The 24,691-nt window shown below is 48.3% G+C and overlaps 2 protein-coding genes and 1 long non-coding RNA gene across 4 annotated transcripts; 1 reads left to right on the forward strand and 2 right to left on the reverse strand.

Annotated features, from left to right (window-relative positions):
• Positions 1–827: 827 nt before the first annotated feature.
• Positions 828–4,784, forward strand: LOC119235832 (E3 ubiquitin-protein transferase RMND5B-like). The gene is made up of 6 exons (XM_037499404.2): positions 828–1,007; positions 1,217–1,383; positions 2,196–2,361; positions 3,464–3,566; positions 3,670–3,824; positions 3,906–4,784. The coding sequence occupies exons 1-6, from the start codon at positions 832–834 to the stop codon at positions 3,967–3,969; spliced, it is 831 nt and encodes a 276-aa protein (XP_037355301.1). The 5' UTR covers positions 828–831; the 3' UTR covers positions 3,970–4,784.
• A 394-nt stretch (positions 4,785–5,178) lies between these two features.
• On the reverse strand, positions 5,179–8,878 carry LOC119235831 (H/ACA ribonucleoprotein complex subunit 2). The gene is made up of 4 exons (XM_037499403.2): positions 8,647–8,878; positions 8,497–8,566; positions 6,299–6,404; positions 5,179–5,664 (listed from the first exon to the last, which is right to left on the reverse strand). Exons 1-4 carry the CDS (start codon positions 8,804–8,806, stop codon positions 5,539–5,541), a joined length of 462 nt encoding a protein of 153 aa, XP_037355300.1. The 5' UTR covers positions 8,807–8,878; the 3' UTR covers positions 5,179–5,538.
• Positions 8,879–8,954: 76 nt separating this feature from the next.
• On the reverse strand, positions 8,955–10,313 carry LOC119236587 (uncharacterized). Of its 2 annotated transcripts, none has more exons than XR_008550246.1 (3): positions 10,155–10,313; positions 9,206–9,331; positions 8,955–8,985 (listed from the first exon to the last, which is right to left on the reverse strand). It is a non-coding gene; the product is annotated as an uncharacterized LOC119236587 (long non-coding RNA). The 2 variants fall into 2 exon arrangements; XR_005123103.1 differs by lacking the exon at positions 10,155–10,313 and adding an exon at positions 9,834–9,945.
• Positions 10,314–24,691: the final 14,378 nt, after the last annotated feature.

The following is a 24,691-nucleotide window of genomic DNA, read 5'->3' on the forward strand; positions in this document are numbered from 1 at the left end:
TGGTGCAGCCGTTGAGCGCTGGGCTGCCTAGCTGCCCGCAGCCTCAGCAGTGCCGGTTCAATCCCCGGCCGCCGGCAAGGGTTCCACATGGCGCGCAGACCTTCCCTGCCGCCTGCTGCTCCCCTCAGCAGTGTATTTCGTCAGTCTGCCTGCTCTGTTCCCTGCTTTGGCTCTGGTGAATCCTCTCACCCTCCCGCGCTTCTGACTGAACCCAGTGCTTGTATAAATAAATAAATAAATCTTTTAAAAAAAGAAAAAGAAAGATCAGTGAAATGACAGTAGCACTTGTCAGGTATTAAAAACTTACCGGCAGTACAAATACAGCTACTTTGGGGCCTCCCGGGTGGCGCAAGGGAGTAAATGCACTATGAAGCAATCCGCAGCCTCTGCAGCACGAGCTCGATCCCGGCCAGCCGGGGAGCAACCCACATGGTGAGGCAGACCTCTCCTGTCTCACCTGCTGCTCCCCTCCGCAGTGTATTTCAGTCGGTCTGCCTGTTCTGTTCCCCACTCTGTCTGGTGAATCCTGTCTGGTGAATCCTCTCACCCCCCCATATCTCTGGCCTGTACCCCAGCTGCTGTATGCACAAATAAATAAATCTTTAAAAAAAAAAGAAATAAAGCTACTTTCTCTTCATGTAACTGGGAAGATTGAAAAGGAGTAATGTTATCACTTGCTGCTCCACGTGGGCTGTTCCCTGGGGGTAGGGCTGAGTTGTGGTCTACCTTTGGGAGGCCAGCATGTAGCAGTCAGCTTCCCAGAACTGAAATGGGAACAAGAAACCATAGCTCCTCTGCACACAAACCCCACCCCCAGCCTATGGTTGGCAAATGAGGTTTTATTATGTGCAGAGCAGAAAATTTTGGAAACAGTCCTCCAATGGTGGGATCGGCCTCTTCCCACAGGAGTCCACCCTCAACGTGGATTTGGATTTCAAGCAGCCTTTCCTGGAGCTGAATCGAATCCTGGAAGCTCTGCATGAGCAGGACCTGGGGCCAGCGTTGGAGTAAGTTGGCCCTGCTTGCCCCATAGAATCACTGCTGCCTTTGCTGCTCAAGGCACTGGGCTTGTCTTCACCTTACCCAAAGTATGTGACACACCTCCAGCTCTGTCTTCCAGGCTCCAGCCTTGTCTTCTGGACCTCCCAGAGGCTTCTGGAGTCCATCTCTCAGTTCTGTTCTGCCAGCTGCACATTAAACTGGCCCTTTTCCCCAGATGGGCCATCTCCCACAGGCAGCGCCTGCTGGAGCTCAACAGCTCCCTGGAGTTCAAGCTGCACCGACTACACTTCATCCGCCTTCTGGCAGGTGGCTCTGAGAAGCAGCTGGAGGCCCTCAGCTATGCCCGGCACTTCCAGCCCTTTGCACGGCTGCACCAGCGGGGTAGGTGCTCAGGCTGCAGCACGGGTCAGCGTGAGTGGGATAGTCGTGCTGCACATTACCAGTGCCCTTCCCCAACTCCACTCTTTCACCTCTCCTTCATTGTCTTAAAGGGAAGCTCCAAACTCAGGGTTCTCAGCTGCCTCTGCCCTTCTCCCAGCTTCATCTCAGACTTCCTCCTGCCTGACACATGCCATGTGCCATACCCCCACTCAGCACCCTGCACCTGTGCCCTGAGGCTACCCTGCCTCGGCAGTACACCAGCCTCTCCCACCTAGAACCCTGCTGAGAACCCAGCTGGTTTCTTAAGACTCCCTCTTCACCTCAGGAGCTCTTGCCAGAGTTCTCTTCATTCACTCAGGATTTCCAACCCCAGTCTTGGGAGTCTCACCTGCCAGATGGTCACCACTCATAACCACCCCTGCAGCTAGTGACTTTTTTAATTCCACTCACATTTCTTCACATATCATTTGGAAATAAGCATCATGAACACCAAGCAACATTACCAAATTTTAGCCGTGTATCTTCTGAAAACTTTAACAAGAGAGATTAGCTCGTGTTGCAGAACATGGGTGCCTACCTGAGATTCACTTCTTGGGTGCCCTTTCAAGGATAAAAAGAACTGAAATTCCTCCCTCCCTGGTGCCTACCCTTGTTCCAAGCAGCCCCAAGAGCCTACCCTCCTATTGGATTCTCTGGAAAACCAGTTTTGCCCGAGGGCATTTCAGTCCTAGGGATCTGGGAGCCACTCTGGTTGCCCTGCAGCTGCCACAGTGTGGGGCAAGGCCCCTAAGCCTGGTCCCCTTGTCTTGCAGAGATCCAGGTGATGATGGGCAGCCTGGTGTACCTCCGGCTGGGCTTGGAGAAGTCACCCTACTGCCACCTCCTGGATAATAGCCATTGGGCGGAGATCTGTGAGACCTTTACCCGGGATGCTTGTTCCCTGCTGGGGCTTTCTGTGGAGTCACCCCTCAGTGTCAGGTACAGCCAGCTGGGGGAGGGGCACAAATGGGAGGGGTAAGAGAGAAACACAATTCACTGAGGCCCTGCCTGTGTGCCAGAGATTGTGCTTGGTGCCTTCACAGACCTAAACTGCAAGTAGTAAGTCATTTTTCCAAATAAAAATCACCTCTCTTCTTACTGTTGGAGAAACTGAGATTAGGAAGAGTTGAGGCCTGAGGTCACCATGAGGTCAATGACAGGGTCAAAGTTCCCATTTTGTAAGGTCTCTGGAATGAGGTCCCTGCCTCCCCTGCACTTCACCCCTGGATTATCACAAGACCCTCCAGTACCACTGCCCGCAAGGAGATGGGTGAAGGGCTCAGTAAATGGCCTCAAGAATTTTCACTTGGAAGGCTCTGTTCCAGAAGTATTCTCCTGTGACTTCACTGTGACCCGAGGGGTCATTGTGTTATCCTCATTTCATAAATGAGAATGATCTTGTCTAGGATACCCAACACAGCCACACAAGCCATAGTGCGTAGCATCACAGTGCGTTTATTTAGACTGATTGTAGACTCTCCTGCCCTATCCGAGTGATGGACTCTACCCTCTAGTTTGTTACCATGGATGTCGTTTCAGTGGAGCGGTGTTCCCAGCAGGGCAGGTACCATCACACCTTAGTTCTCTTGTACAGGCCCGACCTACACATTGAAGCTATTTAGCCCGTTGACTCCCCATCCCAACCCCAATCATGAGGTCTGAATCCCCCAATTTCTAATTGCTGTAACTGATAACCAGACATAGAGCTATATTATGACTGCAGAGTGGTGTACATGGGTAGGCTGGGGTTGCTTCAAACTGATCATTGTCCCCATCTTTTCAATGGTTTAGATAAGCGGGTATCTGCCCTCTGGATCTTATCTTTCCTGTGGGTTCTCAAATTTGGGGTGCCATGTAGTTGGACACACATAACTACATGTGGCACTTTATAAGCTACCCTGAATTTTTTTCAAGGTTTGATTTAAACCCTATGCCACTTTAGAACCCAGTCCTGAGTCACAAGACTCAGAATGTTGGTCCTTTTGTCTGGTTTTTTTTTTGGTCTGGACCACTCTAGCCCATGCTCTTTGTTCTGTTGCAGCTTCGCCTCTGGCTGTGTGGCGCTGCCTGTGCTGATGAACATCAAAGCAGTGATCGAGCAGAGGCAGTGCACGGGGGTGTGGAGTCACAAGGATGAACTGCCGGTGAGTCTCAGCTGGGGCAGGAGTGGGCAGAAGGCACTGGGGAGGACGGTGGGGACGATGGTGGGGACAGGAACGGGATTCACCCTTTTCCCGGCCTCTCCAGATTGAGATAGAACTCGGCATGAAGTGCTGGTACCACTCGGTCTTTGCGTGCCCCATCCTCCGCCAGCAGACATCCGATTCCAACCCTCCCATCAAGCTCATTTGTGGCCATGTGATCTCAAGAGATGCACTCAACAAGCTCATTAATGGAGGAAAGTAAGTTACCCATGCTTGGCTCCATCCTGGCCTGGCCATCCTGCTGGCCCAGCCCTGAGACCCAATTCCCCCTCTTTGCAGGCTGAAGTGTCCCTACTGCCCTATGGAGCAAAACCCAGCAGATGGCAAACGCCTCATATTCTGATCCCAGCCTCGAAGGAACTTTGGTTTTGAGGGGTTTTCACCCATGATCCTTGGCCATCTCAGTGAGGATGGCTGGTTTCAGTGGACTGTAGTTCATTTCAGAGCGGCAAACTTGAGGAGTGCCACCATGGCCAGAAGCTGGAAGGATATGAGCCAACCTGCCCTAGGCAGCTGGCTCCCTGGCTGTAAGAAGCTGGCTTCTCTAGTCCTGCTGTGTCCGTTTATATTTGCTGTAAGTATCGACCAACATAGAAGCAAGGACTTGCCACCAGCAGCAGATGTCTTCCCATCCCTGCCTCAGCCAGGTCCCACTGCCATGCCAGCATCATGTCCGCCTCCTGCTGTATGGCCTCACCAATGTATGTATCTGTTTCCTACTGTAAATAGTCTAGGTTAGAATTGAATGCCACTGTTTTATAACTTGGAGCAAATATACTAACCTGCCTTTAGCTTCACTGGCAAAGAATTTCACATGCATATGTGCCCACTGCAGAGAGGTGCCAGGCATGGCCTGGCTGCTGCTGCTGGTTAGAACAGAAGCAGCCATGGTGCCCAGTCAGGAAGAACCCAGCCCGCATCTGATGGGGAGAAAATCCTGTAATATGTTGGGCCCTGTGCAAGGTGCTTTTACACATTCATAAATACAGCTCATTACCTCTTCATTTGAAATTGGTATGGAGGGTTGAGGAACATGAATTGTATAGCCAAGCATCAGGCTTGTAAAAGAGAGTGCTTGGTGGTTAAACCAGATCTGACCCTCAAGCCCAATCTAGGTTTTTTCTCCATGGTGCCTGAGCTTGGTGGCTGTGTGCGCTGAGTCAGGGGTGGGTGTGGGAGGGTTCTGAAAAGCTGGAAGGCACCTTAAATGTAAAATGCCTGAAAGGATTGGGCTCTCAGGGCCTGTGATGCCACACAGGAGAGATGGCCTATAGTTTTGTACTTAGCTTCATGTTCCTATTTAAAATGTACTATGTGGGTGGGTAAACTGCTTCCGTAGCTTCCCAGTGGCATTTATGGCTCCTGGGGAAAGAAATGATGAATGGGGGTGTCCCAACATAGGGGGTACAGGCTTCTGTGCAGCTGAATCTAAGCTTGGCCGCCTTATCCTGCAGCACCCACTGACTCTGGAAGTGGGAGTCGAAAGCTTGGGGGTGGGCAGCCTAGAGTCAGTTCCTGGCTTGAGTCTAACACCTGCCCAGGGCAGCCCAGCATAGCAGTGAATACTTGTAAAATCCTTGGGGTTCCCTGGTAAGAAAGGCTGCTTCCCCTCTTATTGCTCACCATCTCCTCAGCCCTACCACCAGCTGCTGCTCAAGAAAACACCCACAGACTCACCACATTTTAGTCTTAGCATTTACTTCCCCCACACCACATTGTTGGAACTGTCTTCATTGAAGCTCAAAGGGAAACAGCCCTGGAGAAGATGCTGGCTTTTCCTTCATGAAATAGCTGCCTGGGAAGAATATGTGCCTCTGGGGACGGGGGAGATGCTGCGAGTGTGGGCAGCAGGACAGCAGGCTGGTTTCCCAACAGCTTCCGGAGCATGTGCCCAGGTTGCTGCCTAAGTCCTTCACATGGGTGGGGGCAGAGCCTGCACTTCCTCCAGGCACTCGTCATAGGCCTCCTGGTACTCCTCATGGGGCTTGACCATTATCACGCAGGTGGGGCGTTTGGAGCCTGCTGCTGCCCCCAGGTCCTGCAGAGAAGGGCAGAGAAGAGCAAAGGGCTGTTTGGGAAAATCACTGCACAACCTACATGCCAGGGAGTTCCAGACCGTTAATCCAGTGGCTTAAATACAGCCCACAAGTGTGCTATCCGGTCATTCCATTTCAGAATATTAATTGTCATTTAAATGTAGCAAACTTTCAAGCCACAGTCCAGCAACACTGGGCCTACATTCCCAAATGGCAGCTCTGCAAAGTCTCCAGTCTAGTGGGGGTGCCCCCTTGGGCAGGGCTTATGCTCTCCTGCTCCCTGCTGGCCCCTAAACCCTGTGCCCCAGGCCTGGCCCCTGATAAAGATAAAACAAAAGGGCAGCTTTAGGCCCCTAAGACACCCCCACACCCCGAGCACCACACCCACCCAACAGGACTAACATAGGTACAGTGTCAAAAGCATATCCACATAGGTGTTTTTCATTCTCAGAGGAATGGAGTCCCAGTTTACAAAAAGGAAACCGAAGTGCATAAAGGTCCGAAGCGCGCCTGAAGTCTGGCCAGGCCTGTCTCAACTCCAAAGCCCATGCCCCATTCCTCCATGGCCTGCTGCTGCAGACCAGGACCCAGACCCCTCCAGTGCTGACCAAGATCAGGGGCTCCTGTGCTCCTTACCGTCTTAGAGGGGATATAGACATAGGGCAAATTGCGGTCCTCACACATGACTGGGAGATGGCAGTATACCTCCACTGGCAATGTGTCTCCTGCCAAAACCATGATCCTGAAATGAGAGAACCCACTATAATTTCTAGTTTGCTCATTCCTCCTTTCAGTTAAGTAAGTCTCTGGGCTGGGCCTGCAGGGGTTAAAAATGGCTCCCAGCTATCAAGAAGCCCAACTATTAATGTGGGTCTCCCAACCTCTGAAAGTGCAATTTGTGTTGGTGAGTACATTCCTCTGGGAAGGTGATTTCTATTTCCTGGCAATAATTAAATGCCACCAAGTGTGACAAGTAGTATCGTGCTGAGACAGATGCAGTGCACGGATGCCAAATTTTTGGAGAATCAGGAGGTGACACATGAACAGAAAATTGAATGGTGACGTCTGTGGAGGGGCTGGGGGCAAGGAAAGCAATTAAGGCTGAGATAATCGAATAATCAGAAATGGTAGCAAACACATGGGCTGGCCAGGTGGGTGTCTGGGGTGGCTCTGGAATACAGACTGGGGCCTGAGGAAGACAATAAAGCCAGAGAGGGACCATACCCAAGGGCCTTGAGTGTCAGGCTAAGATGCAGGGCTCAGTGGCAGAAGGGTCAGGGAACCAATGAAGGCTTGACAGATTCCTTAGGGGTCCTGGCTGGGCTGGCAAGGTATCAAAGGCAAGGGCCTCAAGAGCCCTGAAGACACAGAACGAAGAGTCTGTTGTGGGGATGAGGGCTGTGGTGTGTGACAGGCAAACAAAGGAAAGAGCTTTTGGTTCAAAGCACTGCTTCGCCTTACTCCCAAATCTATTCTCTCCAGCCGTGGCCCTCTCTTTTCCAAGCTCCAAACCCATATAACCATCTGCCTATTAGCAGTTCTCCTGAGGAGAGGGGGCACTTCAAAAATTTGCCTGAAACCAAACTTTAGATCTTCTTACACAAATTGGCCCCATCCACTGTTCACTCAGTGAGTGGGCTCTCTAATCTACTCAGCTGAATCCATACCTCTTCACACTCCATGTACGAAAGTCTTCTCAGATGCATCAACTATATTTTTTTTTAAAGATCTGACTTATTTATGCACACAAGAGCTGGGGTGTAGGCCAGAGATGTGGCGGGGGTGGGGGGTCACCAGGGACAGAGTGGGGAGCAGAACAGGTGGATCTACTGAAATACATGGCTGAGGGGAACAGCAGGTGAGTCAGGAGAGGTCTGCTGCACCATGTGGGTCAGCTTCCTGGCCAGGGGCTGAACTCATGCTGCAGTGGCTGGGGATAGCTTCATAGTGCTGAGACTTAACCCCTTGCACCACTGCTGCCATCGTTAACTTAATCAAAATTGCCTTTGCATCTATTCTAGACTACAGAGGCTCCCATCTCACCATCCCTAAGTCCACTTGTGTGCCTCTGATCCTTTCTTAAATTGCCAGGAGAATCTTAATTATGTCATTCCCTGGCTTTACCCCTCAATGGTCTTTCAAAGCTCTGAGTATAAAAACTAAACTTACTATGGCTGACAGAGTCTCATGAGAAAGTATCATCTAGCCCACTCCACCAAACTAATCCTGATTATCTTCAGATCTCAGCTACTGGCAACTAGGTGAGACTCCTCACTGAGCATCAAATCCCTCCAGCATTATCTCTTGAGCACCTACAGTGTGCCACACATTTCTGTAGAGAAAGCAGTGAGTCTTCAACCTGTTCTCAAACTGTTTTCTGTCTGGCGTGAATGGAAGATACAGGGGATGTTACAAATACACTTCAGATGCTAATAAACCTCAGAAAAGAAAGATGGAGGGTAATGAGCTCCTCACTTCACTCTTCTTATCAATCACAACTTGTAACTGTGTGGTTGTCTGATCAATGTCATTGTCTCCCCACAGCGCAGTGCCTGAAAACGAGTAAACACCCATAAGCAGTCGCTGAGTGACTGCAGCTGGGGTCTACCCTTAAGGGAGCCGGCTTATAACATTCGCATCCCCTGGAATCCACTTGCCCGTGGTGTCCCTTTGAGCTCGTGTAAGTCATGGGCCGGCATCTATTCTGGAGGGAATTCATCGATTACTTGATCATTTTCTATATACCCGAGTCGGAGCACTTGTACCGACTTAGCAGTAGGGATACTGTTCGCTACTGTTGAGAAATGCAAAATTCGGCGCGGTGGGGTTCTTACCCTTTCTCGCCTTTGTTGATAAACTTCTGAACCTCCTTCACCCCGCGCCGAATCTGCTTCTGCTTCACGGCTGCAACCACATTAGATTCAGCCGGGGGGCCCTGGCCCGCCACCCGCGCGCCCACCCGGCCACCGCGGCGCCCGCCGCACCTTTCTTGATGCATTTGTAGAGCTTCCGCGTGAGGCGGCGAGAAGCCAGGGGCTGCGCGATGGGGTTCAGATTCACCAGTAGCTCGTGGTAAGTGCGCTCCCCTCCACAAGCCTCCGCCGGAGGCTCCGGCCCGTCGGGATCGGCCTTTATCTTGGTCATCGCAGCTGCCGCGACTGCGGAGCCTCCAGGGAGCGAAACCACGCGGGCCGGAACTCGGAGTCACTTCCGGGTCGCGCGGCCCGGAGGCGGGCGGGCGCCCTGCTCAGCCAGCCGGGGACGAGCGCTCCGTCTCGGCCCGCGGAAGAGCGGCGGCTCGGCCGTGGGGCGGGGCCTCGCCTCTGAGGGGCGGGGCGGGGCGGGGCCGGTCAGGGACGGAGCTCGAGGTGCCCAGACGCGACGCGGGGAATCGGCGGCGAGGGGCGGAGCCCTAAGGCGGGCCTGGGGAAGGCGGGAGGGGCAGAGGCGCGGGTTCGGGCCGGTCGGGGCGCTCGGCGTCCCAGGTACCGGGAGCCCGCGGAGGCGGCGGTGCCTGTGGACGCGCGACCACCGCTTACTGACCTGAGGCTCCCCAACGCGGAGGGTCGGTGCTCCGAGAAGACTCGCAGGACAGCCTGGTGTGATTTCAAACTCCATTAGAAGCCAGCCCTGGGGTCCGGGTTCTGAGCTGGTCCCGGTTGGTGTGCCCTAGGTGCCAAAGTTGAAGTAACGCCTGACACGGCTGAAGATTTCTTCCCTTCTAGCACAAGTAAAACAATCACTACGGGGCGGGGAGGGGGGGAGGGAGTAGGATCAAAACAAGGGGGGTGGGAATTGTATGGGGACTATAACCAAGACGAAAATGCATACATTGTGCAAAAATGAAAAATGATGAAAAATAGGGCCTCCCTGGTGGCGCAAGGGGTTAAGTTAAGCACCGCACGATGAAGCAAACCACAGCCTCTCCAGCACGAGTTCGATCCCCAGCCTGCCAGGGAGCAACCCACATGCCAAAGCAGACCTCTCCTGCCTTGCCCGCTGCTCCCCTCAGGAGTGTGTTTCACTCAGTCTGTTCTCTGGTGAATCCTCTCGCCCCCCGCATCTCTGGCCTGCACCCCAGTTCTTGTATGCATAAATAATTTTTTTAAAAAAGATGTAAAAATTTATAAAATAAAAAAGTAAATTAAAAAAAAATTGGGATGGCCAGCACCTCCTTCTGAACTGCTTTTTCCCTGATAGCCTCGCTTCTTGCAGAGATCTGTTGTCACCTACGACAGAGGTTTCCCTAACCGCCCTCCCATCCTCCACCAGCGTCCCCTAACTGTTCTCTTTTCCTTGTAATTCTTCCACCACCTGGCATTTATATACACGGAAACGTCACCAAGACAACTATCTGGGAATGAAGGGGAAGGCTGCTTGAGTGCAGCAGTAGACGTGGGGTAGGTTGGGGAGAATTTGAGGGGGTGCCCAGTTGCCTTTCATGAGCAGAGCACTAGTAGACGGAGACCAGGGTGAATCTTGAATCACTTACCTTGTCTTGGAACACGGGATGGATGTTATTAGATAATTGTCACAAATTAATTGCCTTTGATTATGCAGTGGAAGATTCATCTACTTTTTTGTGAAGGTGGAGCCAGCCAGTTCAGTCAGTGGAACTTGTTGGAGTCTATAGGGTTAAAAGCTCAGTCTCTTACCTAGCAGACAAGGATGGGAAGTTTTATTTTTAGTTATTTGTTTGTTTTGTGTTTTAAAAGGACAGGTTTATTAGGAAAAGGAGAAAAAAAAGAAGAGGCACCTGCTTAGTTACAGGCGGGCAGGAGAGTTGCCAAGGATAGGAAGTTTTAAACAGACTAGGGGAGCTAAGAGTTGTCATGGAAACCTGGTCCTGCGACCTTGGGCAGATATGGGAACCATGGGCAGATATGGTACTTGTAGGGCCAGGAATGGACACAGTGCAGGTTTTCTGATCCAGCGGACAGGGTAAAGGACGAGTCAGAGTCCTCGGTGGCTTTTTGCAGGCTTTTTATTGGGGTTTACCAGGCATATGGCAGGCAGGCTGGCAGTCCTTCCAGCCCCCAGCAAATCCTCACTCTATCTGGGCTCTCTGGCGTTCTCTCTGCTTCTCTGCTCTTCTGTTCGTTCTGCTGCTTCTTGGCTTCTGCTGGTGTCCCCGTGACGCCGCCCTTAAAAGCCCAGTCTCAGCCCAGGTGAATCCCATCTACCTATGCCCACACCCTACTCCAGGTGCCCGCCATCAGGCATGCATTCAGGACCGCAAGGTGCCATCATCTATCCTGATGGCGGGTGGGCAGAAAAGCCTGACATTTTTTCCTTACCCTATAGTACTGTTATTGAAACAATAACCATAAAGCCCACCTGTAGCCATTAAAGACTGGTGCAAATTTCAAAGGAAGGCAGAAACTACTTGTGGCCTTGACAATTTAGAAGATAACAACTGCCACAGACCTGTGTCTTAAATAAGAAAGCCAAACTTTTCTTTCAGTGTCCAGACTAATGCTTTCTCCTCTCGCCTCTGTCTCTCCACAGTAATTCAATAAATCTGCCTTTTCTGCTTCCATGCTGACTGGTGAATGCCTTCACACATTCCCCACCCCCACCCCCACGGTGACCCTGGCCTTCCTTCAACGACATTGATCTCCCTCTCATGGTATAACTTTAAAAGTGTGAGAGAAGGAGGAAGTTAGCATTTGTGTTCCAAGCACATTCCAGGTGTAGGGGCAGAAAGGACCATTGAGCAGGTTTTCTATGATCCCATGCAGACCGGGTAAAGGAGGAGTCTTGGAGCCCTCAGGGGCTTTTGCAGGTCTTTTATTTAGATTTACCAGGCATATGGAAGGCAGGGGTGCTGGGGGGCCGGGAGGCTGCCAGTCCTCCCAGCCCCCAGCAAATCTTCACTCTCTCTGGGCTCTCTCCGGCGTTCTCTCTGCTTCTCTTCTTCTCTCGGTTTCTGTTCATTCTTGGCTTCTGCTGGCATCCCCGTGATGCTGCCCTTATAAACTCAGTCTCTCAGCCCAGGTGTACCCACTTCAGGTGCCCGCCATCAGGCATGCATTCAGGACCACAGGGTTCCCTCATCTATCCTAATGGCGGGAGGGCAGAAAAGCCTGATACTTTTACCTAACCCTACACCAGATAATAACCAGTGCTCACAAAGAATACATTTGTTATTCATAATTTAATGAGGCTCACAAAGTAAACAACTTCATCCAGGGCACGCAAAGCTGGTTTTAAACCCAGGTCCCTTCTGTTCAGGCCAACATGCTGCTCCTACCCTGTGATTTGGTGATGGTCTTTATTTAGCCCAGTGTCCATCAGTATGAAATGTGGCTCAATAATGAAAGTGTAGGAAACTGGCCAGGTCATAAGTGTCAGCTTTTTAAGTCATAAGACAATGAAGCGCTGTAGGGTAAGTGAAAAATTATCAGGCTTTTCTGCCCTCCCACCATTAGCATTAATGATGGATCCCTATGGTCCTACATGCATGCCTAATGGTGGACACCTGGAGTGGGGTATGGGCATGCATAGGTGGGTGCCCCTGGGGTGAGAGACTGGGTTATAAGGGTAGCGTCACGGGGAACCAGCAGAAGAGAGAGAGATCGAGAAGGGAACCAGGAAACAGAGAAGCAGAGACCACGAGAGAACACAAGAGAACCGAGAAAGAGCGAAGACTTGCTGGGGGCTGGGAGGCCTGCCAGCCTCCTGGCACCCCTGCCTGCTGTGTACCTGGTAAAAGCTCAATAAATGCCTGAAAAAACCACCAAGGGCTCCAGGACTCTCCTTTACTGGTCTGCCTGGATTATAGAGATCCTGCACTGGCCTTGCCGGCACTACAAGTGCCAAGAACAAAGGTGTCTTCAATGAACACCACCATGTTTTTCTACAGCTGAGCTAAGAGTTCTATGGTAGATTCAAGATGGCCTGTGTGACTTTACTGAGGCCTATGTGACTTTACTGTGTGACTTTACTTTTCTTAGAAGGGTGACTCAGACCATTAGGAGCAGTGATTTAACAAATGGGGAAACAGAGTTACTAAGGCCACAAGTGGCCAGCTATTTCATCTCAGATACTACCCACAGTGTTCAGAAGTCCTAAACAAAAGGCTGCTCATCCAAGATGAAATTGGTCCACCAAAGAGGGTCTGGAGGGTGTGGCAGCTGGCAAGCAGTGGTGGGGCTCCAACTCACAGTGGCAGGCAAAGTCACTCACAGAGGAGTCGGCTAGATAATGACACAGCCCACAGCCACAGTTCGAAGGTTGGGATGGACAGCACGGGACGCTGGAACAGACTACTGTCAGCGGCAGGAGCAGTGGAAGATGATGGCTGATGACTAGTGAGTCTCTAGCCCATACCAACAACAGCTCAGTGAGACACCTGGCCCAGGGCCTTTGGTGCTCTCTCTCCAGGTGATTGCAACAGCAACAAGACTGAAGGCAGATTCAGCTGCCTGTTTACCTACAACAGTTTTTGGCTTCTCTTCAGAGGTTAGCTGCTGGATGCTTCTTTCTTTGGAAGCCAAGAATAGAGTGCCAGTTGTCTGGGCCCCTCCACATCTCGAAGTCTAGATGATCACCTTGGGGTGGGGGTAGGGAATGGATGGATCTGGGGATTGCTCTTGTACTTCCTTATCTTTCCATTCCAGAGTCCCCTACCCCCCATTTTACTTCGTGTCTGCACCATTCAACTTGGTCCTTTCAACTGGCCTATTCTAATTGCAAGTCTGCCTTTTCCCAGGCAGGTGGCCGTAAAATGCCAGTCTTGCTCTGTAGTGTAGGCCCCCTGGTAACAAAATGAGAACTTTAGACCTAGATAAACTAATGGCCCATCTTATCAAAAAATTGGGATGATTTTCAAAAATTGAATTACAGGTCACATACAATTTGCCCATTTCAAGTGTACAATTCAATAGTTTTAGTATATTCATCAAGTTATGCAGCCAGCACTACAATGGCAGACGTTTTCATCACTTCAAAGAGTCCCTGCTCTTTAGCTGTCACTCTCTGACCTCCTCATTCTCCCCAGCCCCATGCAATCCTTTAGGGTTTTTCTGTCTCTCTTCTGAGCATGTCATATGAATGGAATCATATACTATGTGACCTTAGTGTCAGGCTTCTTTCACTTAACATGTTTTCAAGGCTGATCTGTGTTGTGGCATGTATCAGTGCTCATGATTTCACAACATTCCATTGGCAGATAGACCGCAGTTTAGCCGTGCATCAGTTAATGGGCTGGGTAGTTTCCGCCTGTGAACATTCATTTACAAGTGTTTGTGTGGACATATTTTCGATTCTCTTGCATATAATCATCAGACTAGAATTTCTGGGTCAAGTGGTAACTATTTAACTTTGGGGGCACTGCCACACTGTTTTCCACCACTTCACATTCCTGTCAGCAGTGTGGTAAGAGTTCCAGTTGCTCCTTCATCTTCACCATTACCTGACTTTATTACTTTTATTACTTTTAATGGGTGTGAAGGAGCAACTCAGAATCATTTTGACTTGCATTTCGATGATGCATTTCATGATAATGAACCATTTATCAAGTACTTATTGTCTATTTATATACCTTTTTTGAAGAAATGACTGTTTAGATCATTTGCCCATTTTTAAATTGAGGATAACTTAAAATGTTTAATCATACTAGATAGATATCATGTCTATACAAATTGCTGAAGTTCAAGTAGAAAAAAAAACATTAAAATAGAAATAGGGGCATCGCTGGTGGTGCAAGGGGTTAAGCGTCAGCGCTATGAAGCTCTCCGCAACTACTGCAGCACAAGTTCTATACCCAGCCAGGGAGGTGACCCACATGGTGCAGCAGACCACCTGTCTCACCCGCTGTTCCCATCAGCAATGTATTTCAGTCAATCCATCTGCTTTGCTCCCCACTCTGTCTCTGCTGTATTCTCTCACTCCCCGCACCTCTGGCCTGTACCCCAGCTCTTATATGCATAAATAAATAAAATCTTTAAAAATAGAAATAGTTTATCAGTTTATTGGAAATCTGTTTTAATTCTTTTGTATTTGTAGGCCAGTCATATCAGTGTCAACTTGGTCGTTAGTAGTTAAGATAATCGCTGGAGGGGCCTCTCTGGTGGCCTAGGGGTTAGCCGCTGCACTACCACCGAGAAGGTCCACCACTACAGCCTGAGTTTGATCCCTGACTAGGGAGCTGACCCACATGGTATAGCAGACCTCTCCTGTCTCTCCCGCTGTTCCCCTCAGCAGTGTGAGAGGAATATCCCCAGTTCTTGTATGCATAAATAGATAAAAATAAATCTTTTTTAAAATAATAAAGTGAGAGCTTAGAGAAGTCTGTTTGGTGCTTCAGAAAGAAGGGCTTCTCCAGGGTCAGGATTGTAGCTTTGGAATGTAAATTTATTATTTTATTTATTTTTGTATGTAAGTTAAGACTTACTATTTTATGTAGTATAATTTCAAATAATCATAAAATGCACTCATCCCTTTTTTTAAATTGTATCATTTTTATTGAGGTGCCATCATTTACACCACTGTGCATGATTTAGGGTGTAAGCTCACACCACTTAAAGAGCAATAAGACAAGAGAAAGACATACAAGGAATCCAAAAAGGATTTTTGCAGATGATATGATAATATACATAGGGAACCCCAAAAACTCCACAGAAAAACTAATTCAACTAATCAGTTTAGTAAAGTGGCAGGATACAAAATCAACACGCAAAAATCAGTAGCCTTCCTATACACAAACAATAAATCTGAAGAAGAAGAAATTAAAAAAAAATCCCTTTTATTATCAAAACAAAAAAAATCAAATACTTGGGAATAAATCTAACAAAAGAGGTAAAGGACCTATACAAAGAAAACTATAAAACACTGTTAAAATAAATAGAAGAAGACACAAAGAAATGGAAAGACATCCCCTGCTCATGGATTGGAAGAATTAACATCATCAAAATGGCCATCCTACTAAAAGCAATATACATATTCAATGCTATTCCAATAAAAATTCCAATGACATTCTTCAAAGAAATAGAACAATTATTGATGAAATTCATATGGAATCACCAAAAACCCCAAATAGCCAAAGCTCTTCTGAAAAAAAAAAAAGAAGGAAATAGAGGCATCACACTCCCAGACTTCAAACTATACTACACAGCCATAATCATCAAAACTGCATGGTATTGGAACAAGAACAGACACATAGACCAATGGAATCGAACAGAAAATCCAGAAATAAACTCATGGATTTATGGTCAACTAATATGTGACAAAGGAGCAAAGAATATGCACTGGAGTAAAGAAAGTTTGTTCAATAAATGGTGATGGGAAAACTGGGTCGCTACATGCAAAAGAATGAAGCTAGACCACTACCTCATACCATGCACAAAAACCAACTCAAAATGGATTAAAGAACTAGACATAAGACCTGCAACCATAAAATATATAGAAGAAAATACAGGCGAAACACTACATGACGTGCACCTCAAAGACATCTTTACAGACACATCACCCAAAGCAGTGATAGTGAAGGCAAAGATAAACAGCTGGGACTACATCAAATTAAAGAGCTTCTGCACAACAACCAAAACAAAGAGAAACCCCACCGACTGTGAGAACATTTTTGCAGACAACACTAACGATAAAGGACTGATCACAAAAATCTACAAAGAGCTGATGAGACTCAACAACAACAAAGAAAATAAGCCAGTCAAAAAATGGGCAGAAGAGCTAAAAAGAAACTTCTCTGAAGAAGAAATGCAAATGGCCAACAGGCATATGAAAAAATGTTCAACATCACCTGTAATCAGGGAAATGCAAATCAAAACTACCATGAGATACCATCTCACACCAGTGAGAATGGCACATATTAAAAAAAAATAGCAACAACAAATGTTGGCGAGGATGTGGAGAAAAAGGAACTCTCCTGCACTGCTGGTGGGAGTGCAAAGTGGTCCAACCACTATGGAGAGCTGTGTGGAGATTTCTGGACCTACTAAACATAGAGCTTCCATATGATCCAGCAATTCCACTCCTAGGTATTTACCCAAAGGACACAGAAACAGTAATTCCAAAGGGCACCTGCACCCCTATGTTTATAGCAGCACTATTTACAATAGCTAAGCTATGGAAGCAACCCAAATGCCCAAAAAATAGATGACTGGATCAAGAAGATGTGGTACATATACACCATGGAATATTACTCAGCAATCAAAAAAGATAAACACATGCAATTTGCAGCAACATGGATGGCACTGGAAGGGATCATGCTCAGCGAAATAAGCCAGAAAGAAAAAGAAAAATACCAGATGGTCTCACTCATAGCAGGAATTTAGAAAACCTAATTAAGAGACCAGGAAAAAGACTAATCAATACAAAGTAAAAATCAAAATCAACAAGCAACTATAAACCAGAGACACACTATGGGGGGGGGGGGGACGGCGGGAGGGGCGGGGAGAGGAAGGACTAGAGTCAAAATAAGGGTGGGGGTGCAATTGTATGGGGAATATAACCAAAATGAAAATGCTTACATTGTGCAAAGATGAAAAAAGATGTAAGAATTATATAAAATAAAATATTTAAATTAAAAAAAGAAAGAAAACAATAAAGATTTACTCAGTTATAAAAATATAAAAAAAAATACAGATGTGTGTTAACACACCACACCCACCAACTAAGCACCCATTACCCTCTACCACAAACTCACAAAAGTACCAAAGATAGTGTACAATATTTGTGGCAAACTTACTCAAAATAGGAAAAACACTAAAAACAAATTGAAGATCATCATTTAACTCTTTCTAAACTCTCCAGAGATTTTCACTATTAAGTTTTTCATATACATATACAAATGTGTATGTGTGTATACGTATTCACATATATTAGTTTTTTCACCTTTATCCCCCATTATATTGGTTTTTATATTCATTTACTAAAATACTGTTCTAGCAACTTATTTCCAATTATCAAAATATCTTGGGAAGCGTTTCTATCTCTACCACAGAGATAAATCTCATTTTCTAATACCTCAATTCTACCTCATTGTATGGACTTTCATAATCTATTTAATCAGTCCCTACATATGGGCGTCAGTTTGTCTGGCCTTGGCTGGTAGACACCTCACTCCAGGCTCTGCCTCCATCCCCAGCGGCCTTCCTTTGGTGTCCTTTCTTCTTGTGAGGACACTAGCCACCTGTCCTATTGGATTAAGACCCAAACTAATGGTCTCTTCTTCACTTGATTTCATCTACAAAAACCTTATTTCCAAATAAGATCGTATTCACAGATACCAAGGGTTAAGACTTAAACCGATTTTTTAAAATATATACTTCTGTGGAAGTTGCCAACCTTCAGGGGAAATATATCTACAGAGGACAATACCAGCAAAAGGCACTGCCAGCTTGTCTGGAGGGGCTAGTGTCATAAGGAACAAGGCAGGGCTTTTGCAACTGTGGAAATCAGTACTTGGCTCTAATTTGGCAGGGATAAAATTAGAAGGAAAGATGGGACTTTTAGAAGTCAAAGGGACTTTAGGGAGCACCTAATCCAGCTCTTAAACAGTAGGGAAGCTGCACCTCCCAGGGGTTAAAATCAGCGCTATCAAGCTATCAGCAGCCACTGCAGCACCAGTTTGATCCCTGGCCAGGGAGCAAACGCACATGGATTAGCAGCAGACCTCTCCTGTGTTGCCCACTGCTCATATTTCAGTAGATATGCCTCTTCTGCTCCCCATTCTGTCTCTAGTGAATCCTCTCACACACATCCTCCCCTGTACCTCTGGCCCACACCCCAGTTCTTGTATGCGTAAATAAATAAATCTTTTAAAAAAATAAAAACAGTTGGGAAGCTGAGGCCATTCCAGGAGACTCTGTGTCCTTCTGGCTGGGGGCTTGTGTGGAGATGGTTGTGGGCTGTGTCTCTACTTAATGATGGGGATGGATTGGACACTGAACCTGTCACCAGATCCTCAATTGCAGCCTGTGGCAGGCTCTACCCTAGGCCACTAACACCTCCCAAAAGCCAGTGCTTTTCCCAGATGGGGAAATTTATCCTGCCTTGGAGACTGCTGTTTTCTCTGCTGTCTTGGTAAAGGTTGTGGGGTTGTGTGTGTAAAACTTGCCCCCTCTCCCAGGTACTACACTGCCTCCCACTATTTAACAGAGTTCTTGAGCAAGTGCTTTATGGGTACATTTTCTGTTCTTATGCCCAGAAAAATCTCTTTTTACTAGGCGTTCTGGAGTGGATACTGGCGAGCCTGCCCGTCTTCATACCATGGAGCTGGCTCTTTGCCTTAAATAGCTGATCCCCAAGTAGCAATATCCTGGGACTCCAGCTGCAAATTGTAGCTGAGGTCAGGGCAGAGGGTGCCAGTGTGGGCACCTAATGGCTACAACTCTGTGTGGCTGGAGTGTTTGCTGCCAGTAGTCTGCAGAGTTTGCACACTATCAGGAGTAGCGGGAACCCTAAGGAGAGCTGAGTCTCCATATCTCATATTGGACTTTTCATTCATTTCCAAAAATGTGGTGAGCACATCATATGTGCACAAACACTGAGCTAGGCATTGGAGGAAGCAATAATGAACTAGAGAAAGTCCTTGCCTCCGCAGCGTTTCCATATGAAAGCTGGTGCTGCGGTCCATAATGGAGAAGCCTCAGGAGCTCTGCCACTGTAGAAATGGAACTTAGAATGGATCTGAGAAAAATCCTATTGACAATTGTGAAAGTGGAGGTTGCTGACTATGCCTGGGGGTGAACTGAAGATGACCAAGTGGCAGGACTCACAGGGTGGACCACCCTGCTTGCTCATTCTTGGGGCCTCTCCATGCTGCCAAACAGAAAGTTTCAGAGATTGTCTGTGGATTCTGGTACCCAGAAGGAGGCAGTGTTCTGAACATTTGAACAAATGAACTTTATGGAGCTTTGTTTACATCTTGAGGTTCCTGGGGAGCCCTGTGAGAGTTTAAGCTGGAGATAACCTGGTTAGCTTTGTGTGTTTGGAAGACCATTCTGGCTACTATGGGAAAACAGAGAAGTGGGCAGTATCCCTGGGGTAGGGGGAGAAAGATGAGGCCAGAGAGAAATCTGCTGCAGAAGCCTAGGTAAGCCATGAGAGGAGACTGGGGTGGTAGATCAGTGGCTAGAGATCTCTGAGTTAGGGTGAATAATATGTAGGGGGTGATAGGACTTTGAGAGTGGTGTGGTGTTGGGCAACAGGGCAGGTGGGTAGACAGATTTTCTAAAATGGGCCTCAGGAGATGTCCTGCCCTAACCCCAGAACCTGTGAGTGTCATGTGAGATCATGATGTATTGCTCGTTATTTGGCACAGTTGACAGCGTTGTATTATCCGGGCTGAACCAACATAATCACATGAATCCTTAAAGTGGTGTGCTTCCTCCAGCTTAGGGTAGAAGGGGAATCGGAGAGATTTGAACTTGCTATGAAGGTGGAGGGGTTCATGTGTAAGAAAGGACCTTGCACTTTTGTCAGCAAGTTGTTGAGAAAGACCCCTTGCCGACAGGACACCAGTTCCCAGTACCCCAACCACAAGGAACCAAATCCTCCCAACGACAGGAATGAACTTGGAAGATGGGATCACAGCAGGTGGAAACTTTGATTTTAGCCTCATGATGTGCTGGGCATGGAACACCATCCCAGACTTCTGAACTGCAGACGTGAAAGAACAGGTAGATATGGCTTTAAGGCACTAACTGGTCATATGTTCCACCAGCAATAGGAACCAAACACACTGGATCTCTGCATTGATAACAAAGGTAGAAGAACAGATCAGAACAGGTGGGCAGAGGAAAGTGGTCCGGGAGGACTTGGAGTGGACACTAATCAACTCTGCTTTATCAGACTGTTGAGAGGCTCCAGTCATAGAAATTAAATGCTAGATAAACACTGACTCAGGCTGGAACTGTGGGAGACCTAGGTCTTAGATGCTGGGGGAGATCTAGGGGTCACTGCAGAAGGGCCTCTACTTCCCTGCTCTGCCTTTTCGAGAATCTCTGACTCCATGAGGTATGACGGGATGGAGAAAGCAGGTGACAGTGTCACTCTGCTAGCTCCACTGCATCCTCTGGAGCTTGGGTCTGTCAAAGTGGGAGATCCTGGTTCTCTGTGGCAGGAGCCGTATCTCCCATCCCTTGTCTGTGTGCCAGGAGCAGCTCGGGATTAGGGGAGTCATTTGTCGTCAGCTGTGGCTTATGAAATTTTTATGATTGTGTTGGGTAGTCAGTTGGTTTCCTGCTTTGCCTGTAATGTGAGAAATTGAAATGGAACAAGGAAAATGTAACAAGGGCAATGATGGGGTTTCGAAAGGCCAGGGCTTGCCCTAGACTGTAAGAGCAACCCTTGTTGCTCCTGGTTTCATGAAGGTGCTGGGGACCCCACATCAGCCTGGACTACACCATGGTAGCTAGGTTTGATGGCCGACCCTGGCACAGCCATGTTTGGGTTTTAGAAAAAAAGAACTATGGCAGTTCTGGAGACATGTGGGTCAGGTTTGAACCTGGTCAGTGCCGCTCAGATACAGCAGAGCTTACCTGCCCAGGTCCAGTGAGAAAGGTTGCAGACCAGGTTGGATGCTCTACTGGGATTTTGATTTTGAATCCTGAGCTGGTTTTGAAAATGGATCAGACATGTCCTACTGATACCAATTATGCTCAAGTGTACACCAGCACCAATCAAATCTTGGAAACAGCTGGTTTCAAAATGGAACAATCAGGTTTGAAAGGCAGGTACCCTGAAGGGGAATATAAGTCAAAGCTTCTGAAAGGCTGGACACTCAGCTTGACAAAGGAAAAAAAAAACTCTGGAGTTTGCTGGAGGCTGCTTGGGAAACCTCCAGTTGGTTGTGATGATTTGACTAAGCTTGGAGGAAGCTCAGGACACGGACTGACTTCGACTTCAGGAGAGAAGCTGCTGTGGTGTGACCTTAGCAGCACCTGCGACTACCCGCAGATGCCACAGTTTACTTGGATTCTGGTCCACCACTTATTCATTAGCCACCAGTTCGAGCCTGCCTTTGGAGGCTCCCATCTTGCATGAACAGCTTTTGGCTTGGATTATTGTAAGTTGTGGGCACTAACTGATGTAGGACAGCTGGCCACCTGTGGACTTAGGCATATTTTCCTTATCCCAATCTCCCTTTGTAAATAAACCCTTGTGTTGACAACACCGCGCTGACAAATGGGAGTTGTGGAGCAAGCTGTGTAATGCAGTGTAGTGGCAGCATGAGCACAGAGCAGGTTCTCTATGATCCCATGAAGATGGGTGAAGGAGGAGTCCTGGAGCCCTCGGTGGCTTTTTTAGGCTTTTATTGGGGTTTTACCAGATACATGGCAGGCAGGAGGGCTGGGGGGCTGGGAAGCTGGCATGCCTCCCAGCCCTCAGTAAGTCTTCACTCTTTCTGGGCTCTCCGCTGTTCTCTCATGACCTTTGCTGCTCTGCTCTTTTCTGCTGGCATCACTGTGGCGCCGCCCTTATAAGCCCAGTCTCAGCCCAGGTGTACAGACCTACTTATGCCAACCACCCTACTCCAGGTGCCCAGGCATGCATTGAGGACCACAGGGTTCCATCATCAATCCTAATGGTGGGAGGGCAGAAAAGCCTGATACTTTTTTACCTTACTCTACAATCCACCCCCTCAGGGTTTTCTGCCATACAGTCTATAGCTGTCTATACACAAGTTATATACACGTTTCTCTTGGCAATATGAACACTGCAGCCATGGCCCACAAAAGTAAACAGTATACAAATGAATATAGCAATGAAACAACACAAATAAGTCCAGGCAGGGCACCAACCTAGTAGCAAAAGACAAGATTATTGGCACCAGCAGATGATCTACCACTTCTGCTGCCGAAGGCACTGCTTATACGAGAGGGGAAACACTCGGGCATCTGCTGTCACATGCCAGGAGCCATCAGGCTTCCTGGCCTTCTCTGACTGTGGTCTCGGCCACAAGCCACTCATCATATTCACCCCCAGGATGCACTCACTCTTGGATTGGCAATTCTGTATCTTTGGGGGTAATCACCCAATCCTCAGGGTTTCTGTCTACGGTCATTCCAACACTCAGATTTCATAGCCACCAATGAGACATGCAGACCCCTGCACTCAGGACAACCCTATGCACATGGGTCAGGGATCCATGGATACAAGCTCCACACGTGGCCTCTCTTGGGTCCCCTCTTCAGCTTGGGCTCCATCGCAAGCTACGTTCCCCACCTGTCCCTGTAGGGTAAGGAAAAATGTCAGGCTTTTCTGCCCTCCCACCATCAGGCATAGATGATGGATCCTTGCGGTCCTGAATGCATGCCTGATGGCGGGCATCTGGAAAAGGGTGTGGGCATAGGAGATGGGATTCACCTGGGCTGAGACTGGGCTTTTAAGGGCGGCATCACGGGGACTCCAGGAGAAGCCATGAGAAGCTGAGAGAGAAGCAAGAGAAGCAGAAGCCAAGAGAAGGCCGGAAGCCCAGAGTGAAGACCTACTGGAGGCTGGGAGGCCTGCCAGCCTACCAGCCCCCCAGCACCCCTGCCTGCCATGTACCTGGTAATCCCAATAAAAAACCTGCAAAAACCACTGAGGACTCTGATTCCTCCTTTACCTGGTCTGCTGGATCATAGAAAACCTGTACTGTGGTCTTCCTGACCCTTACAGTCCCCCAAGGACGGGTCCCTCAGCTCCTCACCCTCACTCAACAACAAGCAGGGCATCACCCACAGGTGATTTTAAGAGACTCACTGGCCTTCTTCAACAAACTTAGGCTGCTTAACAGCAGCTCAGGGCTTCCCAATTTCAGCACCAGCTTTTACCTTTCTAATTTGGCTTTTCCTCTGCCTGACTGCAGAAAGCTTGGCAAGGGCTTCCTCCCTTAGACAACTGTGAGCTCTTCTACCAAGGCCCATAGGCCATGCCTTGATTTTTATCTCCCTGGGTTTGCAAACAATACCATCCACCCCACAGGGTCCCAAAAACATATCAATCTGCCAAAGTCCTCTGTCTTCTGGCAGGATTGTCAGTCCAAATCCATTTGTCCAAGTCCATTGACTTTTCCCTTTGTCAGCACTGGGTGAGCTCCGAATCATGGTCCTTTCTTCCCCGACAATTCTGCTGCCTCATGGGTCATTGGCTGATCCTCGCAGGCCATCTCTTCTTCCAGGCGAGGTCTTGTTCTGCAGCTCCCGGACTTTGTCCACCTCCTGTGCTGCCATGGCACTTCCAGCGCTCCTTAGTCCCTCCAGAGGTCTTCGGAGGGCTCCATACCTGTCTGCATGGATTATCCTGCCAACTACGCCAAATGTAGTGGCAGGATGAGCACAGTGCAGGTTCTCTATGATCCCATGCAGATGGGTTAAGGAGGAGTCCTGGAGCTCTTGGTGGATTTTTCAGGCTTTTGTTGGGATTTTACCAGGTAGATGGCAGGCAGGAGGGCTGGGGGAGCTGGGAGACTGGCAGGCCTCCCAGCCTCCAGCAAGTCTTCACTTTTCCCGGGCTCTCCAGTGTTCTCTCATGGCCTTTGCTTCTCTACTGCTCTGCTCTCTTCTGCTGGCATCCCCATGACACTGCCCTTATAAGCCCAGTCTCAGCCCAGGTATACACACTTACATATGCCCACACCCTGCTCCAGGTGCCTGCCATCAGTCATGCATTCAGGACCACAGGGTTCCATCATCAATCCTAATGGTGGGAGGGCAGAAAAGCCTGACACTTTTTTTACCTTTCCCTACATGCAGAATGCTGCCTGAAGAGCAAGATCCTGGCCTTTTTATTGATAGAAGAATTATCCAGCATCAGTCTTAAGGGGAAGAAGGACAAAGAGAAAATAGAGGGGTGAAACTAGAAAATGTGCTACCTCATCAATAGTGTCAGGGGTCATGAGTCTACCCTCCAGGCACTTCTCATCTGCTTGATGACTCAGTATTGTAATTTTTTAAAAAAAAATAGTATGTTCTATTTTTTTTAAAAAGATTTATTTATTTATTTATATAAGCACTGGGTACAGTCAGAAGTGTGGGAGGGTGAGAGAATTCACCAGAACCAGAGCAGGGAGCAGAACAGGCA

This window comes from Talpa occidentalis, unplaced genomic scaffold (genome assembly GCF_014898055.3).
Source record: "Talpa occidentalis isolate TD23 unplaced genomic scaffold, MPIMG_talOcc4v2.1 talOcc4.9, whole genome shotgun sequence".
NCBI lineage: Eukaryota > Metazoa > Chordata > Mammalia > Eulipotyphla > Talpidae > Talpa > Talpa occidentalis.